The 14,108-nt window shown below is 41.0% G+C and overlaps 1 protein-coding gene across 1 annotated transcript; it reads left to right on the top strand.

The window, feature by feature from the left end:
* Nucleotides 1-5,251: 5,251 nt before the first annotated feature.
* On the top strand, nucleotides 5,252-6,772 carry pkia (cAMP-dependent protein kinase inhibitor alpha; the record flags this gene model as incomplete). The annotated part of the gene is made up of 2 exons (XM_083659250.1): nucleotides 5,252-5,414; nucleotides 6,702-6,772. 2 exons carry the CDS (start codon nucleotides 5,252-5,254, stop codon nucleotides 6,770-6,772), a joined length of 234 nt encoding a protein of 77 aa, XP_083515376.1.
* Between the last annotated feature and the right edge of the window lie 7,336 nt (nucleotides 6,773-14,108).

Below are 14,108 nucleotides of genomic sequence, written 5' to 3'. Positions count from 1 at the left end.
TCAAAGCTATAGAGTTATAGAGTTATAGAGAATTATCGTGGTGGCCATTAAGGGTCTTGTGGACGGGGTGGATGGAGGGTGTAAACACTTGCCTTTCACAATGGAGAGCCATGTTTGCGTCCCAGCAGGTTCAAAGTATACATTTCAACTGTAAGTCTCATTTAACGTTTGTTGTTGTTGTTGTTGTTGTTGCTCTGCTGTTGTTGTTATTAACTAAGTTGTTGTGGACAAGTCATGTCATTCATGCACTGGTCCACAACTTACTGTAACTCAAATCAACTCTCAATAACTGTCAAACTAAATGAATGCCTGCAAAACTGTGCAGCTTTCGGATATACTGTACTACTGAATTTGATACAAAGCTGATTGAAAATCAGTGGAGTGAACCTTCTAATGTCTCAGAAGAAAAGTTTTTAGTCCACTGAGGTCCCCTCACATTTTTTTTATCCCATGCTGGAAAGTCTTAAAAACATAGGGTAATATGCAGTTATTCATCTTCATCAATAATTAAGGGATGGATTCAGGTACTGATTCATGCTTGTGTAAAATGTAAAAAGTTTCAAGATTTTACATTAAAATAGGGATTTATTTGAAGTACCTATACTGTGCAGAGAGTGAGCGGCATTGTGATTCTTGCTTATATTTGATCTTCTGCTAATTGAAATATGGAGCACATGAGATTAAGATGAAATTAAGTGTGAGTTGTTGTACTTGTATACTTTTTATAGTCTAATCTTATACCCAGGAGTACGATATTTGTTTATTGAAGCTGTGTTAATAGTAAGTGTAAGAGTAGACTTTCAAATTTGCCGGCCCATAGACTTTAATGATTAACCATAATGATTATTTGGCCCAGGCAGCTGCATTCATTCTTGGTCACAGCAGCACCATCTTATGGTTTGAAAGAATACTGCACAGTAAATTGGCAGTAGGCCAACCATACATCATTATCAGAGTCATTCCCAATGATAAACAGTAATTTCACATGATAGAAGACCACTCTAACATATATGTTTCACAGAGCATCTTGGTTCATGCTATAATCTAATTTACATAGGTTTTCATAGATACAGTAGGGAGGCTATATATAGTCAGACAGTGATGTAGTGGTAAATGAACTATGGCCTCCAGTCCATGATCATTATGGCAGATAGATAACCACTAATACAGACAAAACTCACTATATATTTTCAGAAAATAAATTCTGCTTTTCTTCCCTTAAAATCTACCATATTGCAATTTAACAGGGATATAGTGGTGACTGAACCCACCATAACGCAGTTTACTTCTTACTCTGAGAATAGAGCATTTCAGAAGAAGAAGTAAATTCATAGCATCCATCATAGTACAGTAAGTATAGTATCAAACTAAGAAAAGTTGTAAGAAGTTATGATCATTTAAAACTGATATTTCAGAGGCCATTCAAGTCTGCAAAGAAACACTTATATGGGAAACAGAATGCTCTGCTGTGGATGGATGGTATAAGAAATACAATATATACAGTATATATTCACATGAAGAAGGATGCACTTTATTATTATTGCTGCCTTCAAGTGCTGTAGGTAAAAATCTAAATTAAGAATTGAGCACACATGACCCTAACCCTAACAGCCCAACAAAGTGGTAAGTGGGAATTTTCTATTACCAAAGTTGCTGAGATGGAGAATGTGACTCATTATTAGGGCCAGAGCGCACAAGTGGTGCGAAGGCCTTGTTTTCCAAAGGATTATTTATTATTATTATTTTTTTATTCTATCCATTCAAATGCATTTTTGAGGGGCTAAACGTGCTCGGAAAGTTGCGGAACTTTGCAGATGCCTCCGAAGTGGTGAAAATCGTAATATTTTGTGAGTCTTGCACATGGGTGTGGCAAAATGGACCGTTCAATGCTGCTTGCAGATTTAAATTATGTTCAAATGCATTTCAATATTATTATATTATTATGCTGTGTTGTGTTATGGACTTCTGAGGGGATGGTAGCTCGAGCAGGGTAGAGATAAGTAGGGAATTAAAAAAATATTTAGAATTGTATGTATGTTGGTATGGGGCAGTAGGTTCAATCTTATTGCACATTTAGCTTTTACTTTTTAAATCATATACAAATTTGGGCTAATAGTCATGCTCAATTGCTGGTTTTAATTATTTTATTTATGTTTTATTTGCATGGTTTTTAACTCGTGTATTATTTGTGTTATTTCAATTCTGTTTACTTGTGCTTTATGTTGTACTATGTTCACTACCTACATCATTGTGTGGCTGTAACTTCATGGTAGCTCGTGCTTCCACCTGAAATGTGCTAAATGTTATTTAAGTAAAGGCTTCCTTTCTAATAAAGTAATTAAAATAAAATGTGGGTTAAATTTTTCTATTTTATTTATTTGTTATAGTTATTTCTCTCTATCAAAAACAGACACTTCAACGCTCCAACAGCTCATATTTTATGGTTTCCGAGGTGTCCTTCAAGGCAGCATCCCTCTAGCGCTGGTGCTGCTCAGAGCGCTCTCCTCGCATCCTTTTGTGTCTCCTTTCCAATCAACGCTCAGATGCGGGCTCGCTGGCCGCTCATTGGTCGCGGAGGAGGAAGATGCGACGTTAATGGAAAAGAGACTGGGGCTTTTAAAAGCATCCTTCCTATCTATCTATCGACGTGTGTCCGCGGTGATATTCTTTAAATTATGCCCAAACGCTGAGGCTTGTCCGCGGGTGTTGATGTAATCTGGGTCCGTGTAGGGATCTGTTCGGTTTGGCTGTTTGGATCGCTTGCCGTGATGCTGGGCCCGTCGAGCCGCTTTGTAGGTGAAGTCACTCCCTTGGAAATGTAGCTTAGCATAGCTTCGGGTTGCACTAGCCTACTGGAAGAGCTGTCACTAAAGGTAAGGCGATGACATAATGATGCTGGAACGGGACGTGGCCAACATAAAAACATACCGCACCATGAATTAAGCTATAATGGTCTGTAGGCTAGGCTATGATGCTTGGCTTGTATGGGCCTACATCAGGGGGAGGCTACCTTTGACTTTTGAGGAGAATGTATTCGGAATTATACAAGGACGGGATGGTTCAGTAATCCATTGGTCATAACATTTGTGGGGGTAAAAATTAGACAAATAATTTATAATTACATTTTTTATCATCATAATTAAAATGACAATTAAACTGAACGCCATGTGGCCTTCAAGACTGATAATTACAAGTGGGCATTTTTCCCCTCACTCCTAAAATTCAGCCAATGACTATTCATTAAAAAAAAGTGTGACAGTATGATCAATTATAAATGCATGTTTGAGTAGAACAAAATTGAGGATTCAAGCTCTTTTCACACTGAAACAAATATTCTAATATTGGACTACCCAGGTGTCCCACCCATGGGTCCCACCCCAGCCCTGGGCTGCTCTGTGCTTATACAATAGTTGACCTCATTAGGGAAATCTTATGGGTCAAATGTCATGGAGTAATTGGTTATTCCTGTGTCCTCTAAACTAGGATCCATTTTGTGTGTGTGTGTGTGTGTGTGTGTGTGTGTGTGTGTGTGTGTGTGTGTGTGTGTGTGTGTGTGTGTGTGGACTAGCAGTCTATGTCAAATTTGCACAGGTTACTTCAAAACAAGCTTGATCCTACATTGTGAAAATGCTGTAAGATACATTTAAAGATGACTAGTGGGTATGTTGTTCGACTACAATGACTATGCTGAATTTTAAATACATTAGCTGCTAAGGCATTATTTTATTATGTCTACAAGGCTACAATATTTACATCCCAATCTCAGTGCAGCGAGGGGGAGAGAGAGAGCTTAGAGAGGAAGCTCCATCCCTTCATTTGATTGACAGCCTAAATTGCATGGATTTCAGGTAACAATAGCTATCCATTCATCCATAAGCACACCACAATAGAGAGCAAAAGTCACACCCACTTCTGGTTTGGGGCATATGCACCAGAGCCATTCATCCAAGATTCTTTTTTTCCATCTATTTCATAAAAGGCTTATAAAAAAAATTTACTTGGTCAAACCAAACGATTCAGCTATATTTAGAATCACAAACAAAAAAAGCAGATTAAAAAAAAAATATATATATATATATATACATATATATTAGAATTTTTTTTGTTTTTAAATTTTGGTCCGAGTGAAATGTTCTATGGTCTCTTGTGACTCAAAATATAGCTGAATTGCTTGGTATGACCAATACAAAAAAAATCATAAGCATTTTACAAAATGTAGATGATGGAAAAAAAGAATGGCAGACGAATGGCTTTGGTGCATATGCCTAAACCGGAAGTGGGCGTGACTTTGGCTCTCTATTAGTACTAGAGCTGATAAGATAGCCGCTACGAGTAAGATAGCTAGACTAGCTAGGAGGTCGAGTAATACGAATGCATATGTCAGCATCGGTGTGAAATGTATTCTCTAACTTTAATCAAACGATCCAAAGCTTCTCCAGTCATATGGTGTCATTTGCTCGGTAGCACAAATATTTTAACCGAGTGCCCGGAAACTCTGTTGGTCATCTTTAGCTTATAGGAATTAAAAACTCATCATACAGTCTCTGGACTCCTCAAAACAAACTGTTTTGACTCAACATAATACAATTCAGAGCTTTGAGACAACGCAGTTTTGTTCCAAAGCTTTGAAGTTGTTGGTGTTACTGTTCAGCAGCAGTCTTCTCCACTTGGCCACTGAGCAGCTCCACTGTATCGGTGGGATTCAACTGATTCAAATGGTTCAACGGACCCAAACCACTATTGACCATCAATTCAGTTCCTCCTCACTTTAGCTGCTGTTACTGTTGTCTGGAAATGTTAAAACTGGACAAGGACCAGAAGACTTTTGGAGTTCTCTAGCAGATTCAATCCACATTTAACAATCAAATCTTCTTGTAACTAGGGATGTTGTCCAGTTTAGCCACAGTTTACCATCATTTTATTAATATCATAATAAACCATATGGAGTTATATGACGATAGGGTAATTTAATGAATGCTTCATGAATTAATGCTTTTTCTCAAAACATAATGGTGGTTGTTTGACCTATACTGTAGTGATGGCTGACACTTTTCCCTTATTTTTAGTTGCCACTGCACTGCTGGCTTCAATAGTAGAAATGCAATCTTGAGAATCATAACTATCAAACATATTTAGACACAAGCTAACAACTGGCTTAGGAGAACCTGTAGAACGGTGTGTATTTATTCGAAGCGGCTGACAGACTCTCTCCTCTCCTGGTAGGCGCTGCTGTGTGAACGATGCGCGAGCGATGGCTGACGTCGAGGCCACGTACGCAGACTTCATCGCCTCTGGCAGAACAGGACGAAGGAACGCCATGCACGACATCCTGCAGAGCCCCAGCGACCCCGAGGGGCGCGAGCTGCCCCTCACCCTGTCCCTGTCCCAGCTACACATCAACGCTGGAGGGGGAGGTAAAGTACTGACTGGTCCCAAGCTAGATCAGGAGGCGAGAAGTTAAAGTCCCATGAAACCAAAAATAATTGTGTTTTGAGTTTGTCACACCACAGAAAGATGTGTTATCCACCAATTCAAACAGTGGCTGTTGGTGTGTACAGTAGTTTGCTTTCCAGAGGGAGTTACAGAGTTGACTGAGGTCTTGAATATTTGGTTCAAAAAGGCAGTGCTCCTCTCATAACTAAACCAACCACCTCAACTACACCTGCAAGAGCCTGGCTAGGAGGACCAGGACTTAGTTTTTCCATCTTAAAGCCCCATCATGTAACTTTTTTTTTAACCTTAATATAACCGCTTTTTTTTTATCATTTTGATGGTACAGTGACTTCTAATAGGGAGAATCGGGGCTCTGTCATTCCCACACCGCCCTCCAAAGGCCTGTTCCTGCACTATGTATTTTTGGTGGCTGCGTCTCAGAGCGGCTTGACAGTGTCAACTCCATTTCCTGCACAGCTTCTTCAAATTAAAAGTTTTCCACTGACAAACTAACGGGACACTTTTATTGTGAAGTATGTATAAGTGAAATGTGTTTCGCTTGCTGACTTGATTAGCGGCATGATTAGCGACCTTTCTCACTCTAAAACAAGTCAAGATAACATTTGGGGATATTTGGAGCATTTTCCCCCAGCGAATCGGTTATAAACACTGCAGAAAGCTAAGCAAAGTAGAAACAAGCACTAGCAGAAAGTGTCAAATAAGGCTGATATCTGAACGTACAAACAGGGAAGTGTAGCATTTATTAACGTTAGCATCTGTAGCTGTGGGGGCGCAGTTTCCCCAAATAGAAAAACGGCGTAAAGCGCCCGGCATGGTTCTGCACACCCTCGACTTGGAGCCTTGCCGCCGACTAGCGGCGACAGCGAGACTGTGCATACTCTAACGTTAACTCGGCGCGTTGGCTGCGGTACACGTCCAAAATGTTATTGTGTCGTTTACCAAGAACTTGCAATCATGTCGGTGGGGGGACATTTTATTGTCCCTCCATTTCAAAACTCATTCCGGTGAGCCTGCAGAAGGCTTTGCTAGATGAGGGACAAGCACTTGTTCCTCACAACAAGGAGTTGACGCCGCAGAGTCACATTTTCGAGGAGCTGCACGCCCCCTACGCCGAGCTGCGCCGATAGGACGCCCAGCTGCGGCGACCCCCTCGGCGCAGTCAGCGCTCGAGCATAATTTGCGCTTAATGATGCTTTAATATTTAGTGCATAAGTCACACTTCCCATATCTTCTTCTGTTGTCCGCAGATGGCGACGACGCTGAGGACAGCCAGAGCTCAACCACGGCCCAGAGGGAGGCGGAGCAGAGGAACAGCTAACCCGCCCCACGCTCCTGCGAGCGGGCGGGCGGTTGCCAGTTTGATCCGCAGCCCGCCACCAAGGTGCCCATGAACAAGGCACCGAACCCCGGATCCACTGTAGGGGCACCGTGCCCTGTTGTGCTGCCAAACACCCGGCGCTCTGACGTCTGTCCGTGGCTCTGCTATGCACTAGAATAAACAGACTGGTGTGTACTTCAGAGTCGGGGGAAGAAAAAAAAAAGACACATTTCTGTTGCCCTTTGAAAGGGAAGTGAAGTTTTTACTTGTAGTCTTATTTACTAATAACCACACAGGCCGGCCAAACGGGGACAACTGTAAAAATGGTTGAGAATAACACCTACCAGAGAGCTTGTGTCAGGTATTCAGTTTTGTGCTAGTCTGAGACAGTCATAAGACCACTGCAATGCAATGTACCAATGTTTTAACGGGCCACATTGGGAGTAGCATGTTTGTAGAGGTAGTGATGCTGGTAGAGACGGAGCAATCTAGATTTTGCGAGATTATATTGCCAGTCAATCTTGTTTTTCCTTTAGATTGACAATAATGTAGAGAGAGTATAGGACTACGGAACCTTAGTGAACCTTGGCGGAAAAGCAGTTAGAATATTTAAATACTGGGCAAAAAAAAAATCAAAACATACATTTGTTCTGTATCTATAAAGTGGTGTGTTGAGGCTGTTGACGTGTTTGGCGAGAGAAATGCTCCACTATAGTTTGTATATTTGAAACCGGCCCATACAGTAGAAGGCTAGGTAAAGAAGCACTGCTGATGGTTTGATATTGTCTGTTTTACAGTTTTGTTTTGGACCACTGAAAATATCCCACGGCACAGCTTCCCCGGGAAATCTATTTTCCAGCATGTATGAGTGACAAATGTGGAGAGTTTTGTCAGTTCTCTAACATGGTATAAAAAAAAGAGGAAAAAATAAGGATAAAGCTGCATTTTCTTTTAAAATTTCTATACTTTTTTTTCTTTTTCTTTTTTAACCTTTCTAATGAATCGTAATCACGGATTGTAAGTAGAAACGCAATACTGAGTGGAGCTAAAGATGGATTTCTTCCACTAACTGTACCATGTTTATGTGAGGTTTCTCTCTGTCTTTCTGCCATCGAGACTGAACTGGACTGAACTTCCCGTCGAACACCATGCATGCCAAAACACACTTTTAATACGATAATATGTGTCTCATTGTTTTCACCGAGTATAATCATTGGATATTGCCGCTTTTTCTGTGTCTCATTCTTCGTGTCTTCTAATTGAAATGTCTTCCTATAAGGGGAATTGCAATGAGGGGAATATAGCTAATTTTTATAATATTCGGTTTTCAAAAAGTCCGCTTCCGTGTGTGACTGTAGTGAATTTCAACGTCTGCTTCAACAACACACTGTTTAAACCCCAACTGTTCATAATTCAGCATGTAGAAATATGACAGGTGCATGACTTTGCAAAATGTGTCGGTGTTTGTCTGATCCTCTATGACCATTTTTCTATTCCTCGTGCTGATTAATGTAGAATAAATAATTGATGACAGCTAAATGACAAATACAGTTTTGTTTTTATTGTAGTTCTGCAACTCATCCAAGAGGTGGCACTGTGGGAGAATATATTTCACTTGACAACTGTAGCACGTATTGAAACTGGTACTGGTGGTAACTATGAAAGTGTAGTACTTGATTACTTGACTATGATTGACCTATATACAGTATACAGTCTATGTGATTAACACATGAAAATGTGTCGCTGATATTTAATGGAATATCTTGAATGGGACTTATAGGTCTCAAGATCAAGATTTCAATATCAAAAATGAATTATTTGATGAAAAATGTAAGACAATGTGGCACCAAAATGTATGGAGAGACTTCCTCAATCTTTCTTTCCTTCTTGATTTCTTTCTTTCTTTTGTTCTCTGTCAAATCCGACCCATGACATATGACTACTAAAAGCTCTAAAACTCCCACTTCTACTGGCTGCCGTGCCATGCATATCCCTGGCTAGCGTGTGTATGTATACAGTGTGTGTGTGTCTGTGTGTGATGCTATGCAAATAATCATTGGACAATTGTACAGTACCAGGAAGTTTCAGAAAGAAAGAAAAATCCCCGCCCGAAGTTCCTCATTCGGGCTGAGTGTAACAGTCCATGTCGACCAGTTGGCCACGAAAGTAAGTCAGTCCCTCCAGTCAGTCAGTCAGTCAGTCAGCCTGTCAGTCACTCTGATGAAAAACACAGTGGAAAGCTGAGGACTACAAGCCTTCGCTACAGTGGATCAACTGTTGTCCAAACTGAGGATATAAGACAGGTAAACAAAAATGCATGAGAAATGTGAGTTGCACTGATGTGCAATAGTTCCTTGTGAAATATCAGCGCAATGGGAATTGGGTGTGTTTGTTGTGTTGTGTGTGTGTGTGTGGTGAGAATTTGTTGACATTCCATGGAGTCTGCAAGCCTAGACCATGCAGCCATTGATCCGGATTGGGATTTGAAACGATTGTAACAGTTATAGTAGAATTACAGTAATAATCTGGGGAAAATAGGTAACTGAATATCCATTGGAACGGGTGGGAAAAGTAATCTGATCAAAGAGTTAACTGTATTACAGATGCATGTAGATGTCTTACGATTTCTCTTTAAAACTTAAAGACAGTTTCATGGTAAGATACTGTTGGTGATTTTATGAAATGTTAAGTAGGCCTACGATGTGGTCATTGAGATGACATTTTGCTTATTGGAATAAATCACCAGTTTCATGTGAAACATGCCATTTTTAAATGTACTATGGCGTTTATTGCTGGGGATCCTTCTTATCTAATACCCAGTTCCATATACACACTTACATGCTCAATATCCCCTTTCTTTGTTCCCAAAGTTTCTAAGAAAATTGGGTGTTGGGCCTTTAAATTCAAAACCCCAACTGATGGAACAACCATGCCTCTCTCTGATCTATCTCTTCCCTCCACATTTTCAGGACATCACTATTTGCTCATCTGAAAACACCTTGTTCTTGTTTCTAATTGTGTTTCATTCTTTATAAATGGTTTGTGGGCAGGGGTGTACAGTAAACTGCGTTTACCCACCTCTTTGAAATGAGGCAGAGACTTTACTCACCTATTTTCAAATCAACTGTATCAATCAGTGAGTGGAAACAAGGTGTACAACCTTGTGTATTTAGCACGACACCAGCTGTTTGTGGGTTGCGGGTGTTAGGGTTGTGAGTATGTGGGTGCTGTATTTGTACATGTATATCTGGACCAGTAATTTCCTTTTGGTTTCGTTTGTTTATTGTAGATGTATTTGTATTTCAAGAAACCCCTTGAAAATGATTCATCTAAAGGGTTTCTCCTACAATAAAGTTCAATAACGGTGAATGTAGTTAGATTTTGTGACCGAGTTGGATTCGTATTGTGCAGAGAGTTTGACTGCTAATTAGATGAGTGTCTGTATTAATATGAGCATTGGGGAAACATGCTCGAAGCTCCTCTCTTTGGCGAGAGAGGAGGAAGTGTGTGTGTGCGTGTGGTTGCATATCTTCCAGACCCTCGGTCAGCAGTTTCCTGACTGTCAAGTTAAATATATGACCTCAGAACGAGCCGCACAACTGTCCCAGAAACAAAAACGACAACTGCTGCTCACGTCGCATCATCCTTGACTTTTTCCTCTTTCATTCCCTCACTCTTTCACTTTGTCCAGTCACTTTATCACCAAACATCACACACACGCAGCCTGGAACATGCTACTTTCAGTTCAATTCAGAAACCTCTTTAATTAGAGAGTGGGCAATGCACGCTGAGAGCAAGTTCTCTTCTTCAGCTGCTCTCTGACTGTATGCTTTGCCATCAGCGACTATAAGAGTGGTGGGCAATTCTTTTATCTGCAGGGCCAAATGAGAAATCCAGATTGTTGCCGGGGCCCCAAAAAAAAGACATGCAGTTTATCACTAGATTAAATTATAGAAAAGATACTGTGCGCTTATTCTTCAGCATTTATTATTGTGAAAATCACTCCAAACAGCCAATTTAGGTCATCTCATTTTTATTTTTATTTTTATTTTGCGGTTCGTAAACGGTTCTGTAACCCAACCGGCTAACGTTAACCAAGTTGTTTCTTTAGTTGCCTAACCTTAACCAAGTTGTTTTAGTTGCGTAAACATAACCAACATTGTTTTAGCTAGTTGCCTAAACATAACCGATGTTTAAACATAGCTAAGCAATGTGACCATGGAGCACGGTGGGGCAGTGGTAGGGCTGTCGCCTCACAGCAAGAAGGTCCTGGGTTCGATTCCCACCTGGGATGCTATGGCGCAGAGGTTCCCCCCATGTCTTCGGTGCCTGGTGCCCAGGTGGGCTATCTCGTGAAAAGGGCCTTTCTGTGTCGAGTTTGCATAATTCTCCCTGTGCTCACCTGGGGTTTCCTCCAATATGAACCCCCCACTAAAAACATGCAAGAAGATGGCCGCATGACCAACGACGATGACTTCCAACAAATAGTAGGAAGAGGGCAACACTGCTCTGTTTGGGTAGAAACCCACTTGTATATGATGACTCCGCACATCTCTTATCACTGAAGCCATTCTCTATGGATTTGAATAAATGGTCCAATGCATTTTCATGATCACCCACCACGAGCACTGAATAAAATTAAATTAAATATCACAGCCAAGTTTACAGCTGGTCTCTTACCATAATCTTTACAGTTGATGGCAATGTGCACTGATCCAGGAAGCAGCAGGGAACACACTGGATTCTGGGCAGTGGCACAACACTAAGAGAACAAAAATAGACAATACAAGGAGGAAGTAGATACTCAACTGTCTGCAATTGGTCAATAAAGTTGACTTTTTCCCAGAAGGCAAAGTGGTTAAAAATTCTCTAGTGGGTCCAAAGTTTGAGGAAACTGTAAATGTGTCAAGTTTCCTCGAGGAAGCCAACACAATAGCTTCTGCCGGAGGTGACTTCTGATAAAAATCTATTTTGACTATTCTATCTCTCACTGGAACAAATCAGAACAATAACAAAATAATTGGTTGTGGGTCCTTCTTCCTTCTGTCAGTGTTATTCATGAGAATAATAATATGAATCTTTGGTGGCCAGCGTTGAGAATGACCAGGAATACAAACTTAGTCTACTGTATATATTATTATTATACAACTCACATATAGACATCCCTTATTACTTTTCACCATAAAATGTGTCAGTGCTTTACTGTTCACACATTTGAGAAGTCATAGATGTGCTGAAAATGATGCATGTATGACTATACTCATTCTACAAGTGTGCACATGTGCATGTGTGGTAAATAGTTTTGTCCCTCATCGTCCTGAAATCCTACTATATAAGTGACAGGGAGATGTGAGCTAACATGACGTGGTTGTGCTTTCCTACTTTATACAGTATTGCCCCCTGACTATGCCAGTGCAATGTGACCTCTGACCTGTTGTAACACAGGAAGTGTCTATGACGTGTCTAACATAGTGAGCGGTCACTGGCCAGTGTGTCTGTGAGACCGAGAGAGATCGAGATAAAAGTGTGAGACAATCTGTGTGTGTGTGTGTGTGTGTGTGTGAGTCTATCAAGCGTGTGTGTGTGTGTGTGTGTGTGTGTGTGTGTGTGTGTGTGTGTGTGTGTGTGTGTGTGTGTAGGTGCACGTGTGTAAGTGTCATTCAGTGTGTGTCAGCTTCCTGCTGGTTGGTAGATAACAGCTACAGTATGACGTATAAAGGCGGAATGGTGGGGGAATGAATAGACAAAATAAATAGTGAAGTTAAAATGTGTGAATTTCTCTACAAAGCCTTCGGCTTTCCATCAAGGGTGGCTATACTTTAAAGAAACTAAAATATAAGGTCGTTATATAGTTTTGATGTGTTTAACACCTGTTTTGGTCACTGCATAATTCATTTGTGTTATTTCATAGTTTTGATGCTTTTCTTATTTGAAAATGTGGAAAAATAATAAGGCACAGAGTCTAATAACGGCATGCCTACCACGGCATTGTTGGATGCAATGTGGATGCGGGGTTATGTATAGTTGGCTCGTTGTTTACGCATGTCAGGGGGAGCGCTATTCACGATGTCAGGCTCTCTCACTGGGGACAGCGCGTCCCCTTGCATTAAACTAAGATATTGAGCTTTTTTAATCATTTTTGCATGGTTATGTGCACAGATATTAACATTTCTAGTGGGCTGAAAATAGCATGTTGCTCCTTTAACTTCAGTGCTTTTTGATGCCCAGTGATCTGTTTCATGACGTCTTGCTCGTAGCGCCGTGAGCTGTGATTGGCCTACTTTTGTGGGGACAGACAGGCAGACAGACAGACAGACAGACAGACAGGCAGACAGACAGGCAGACAGACAGGCAGGCACACAGAGAGACAGACAGGCAGGCAGGCAGACAGACAGACAGGCAGGCACACAGACAGACAGACAGACAGACAGACAGGCAGGCAGACAGGCAGGCAGGCAGACAGGCAGGCAGACAGACAGGCAGACAGACAGGCAGACAGACAGACAGACAGACAGACAGACAGACAGACAGACAGACAGGCAGACAGGCAGACCCTGTTCTAGACAGCACAGCTTTCAGCCTGGATGTAAAAATAAAGACAAAATGTGTGTGTCCAAACCTTTGACTGGTAGGCTTGTGTATATGTTTAACCCTAATATGGGTGCTTGGGTTTAGAAAATAACATGTACACCACTGCCAACATCTCTCGAATTGTCAGCATCTACACCTTAAATCAGGGGTGGGCAATTATTTTTCATGGGGGGCCACATGAGAAACCCAGATTGTTGCCGGGGGCCGAACAAATATTGTCATGCCGTAACCCATGGATGGGTAACTTTGATGATAGAGAGGGCCACAAAAAATGTCCTTGCTACCAGGTTTTGCTGAGGGCCGAACGGCGCCAGCGTGAAAAATTTGGTGCATTTGAAGCCACGTTTAGAGGAATAACTCATTTTAAATTAACAGTTGTGATGTCATTATTCAGTCTTAACCACCAATATTTCATCCTTTTCTCACTCACTCCTATGTCACCACCTGCTCTCAGGGCTTGAAATTAACTTTTTTGACCACCTGCCAATATGGCTGCTAGATTTTAAAGTTACCAGCCAATTAGAATTTCCACTAGCCAAAATGTTTTTCTTGAAATAAATCAGAATATGAGTGGGTTAATTTAAGCATAAGTATCAGTAAGTGGCCCGGGATGATCAAAGCCTGTGTTGAGGGTCACACGAACAAAAATGCAGTCTTGAAGCTAAATAAATCCAAAACCAATGAGTTAATAATTTTAATTTCTAATTCAATGTAGCCTTTTAGTCATAAAGATTATTGAAAGATA

This window comes from Poromitra crassiceps, assembly GCF_964638095.1.
Source record: "Poromitra crassiceps genome assembly, chromosome: 23".
Lineage (NCBI taxonomy): Eukaryota > Metazoa > Chordata > Actinopteri > Beryciformes > Melamphaidae > Poromitra > Poromitra crassiceps.
The sequence above is the reverse complement of the archived record's forward strand: the minus strand, read 5'-3'. Positions and strand labels throughout refer to the sequence as shown.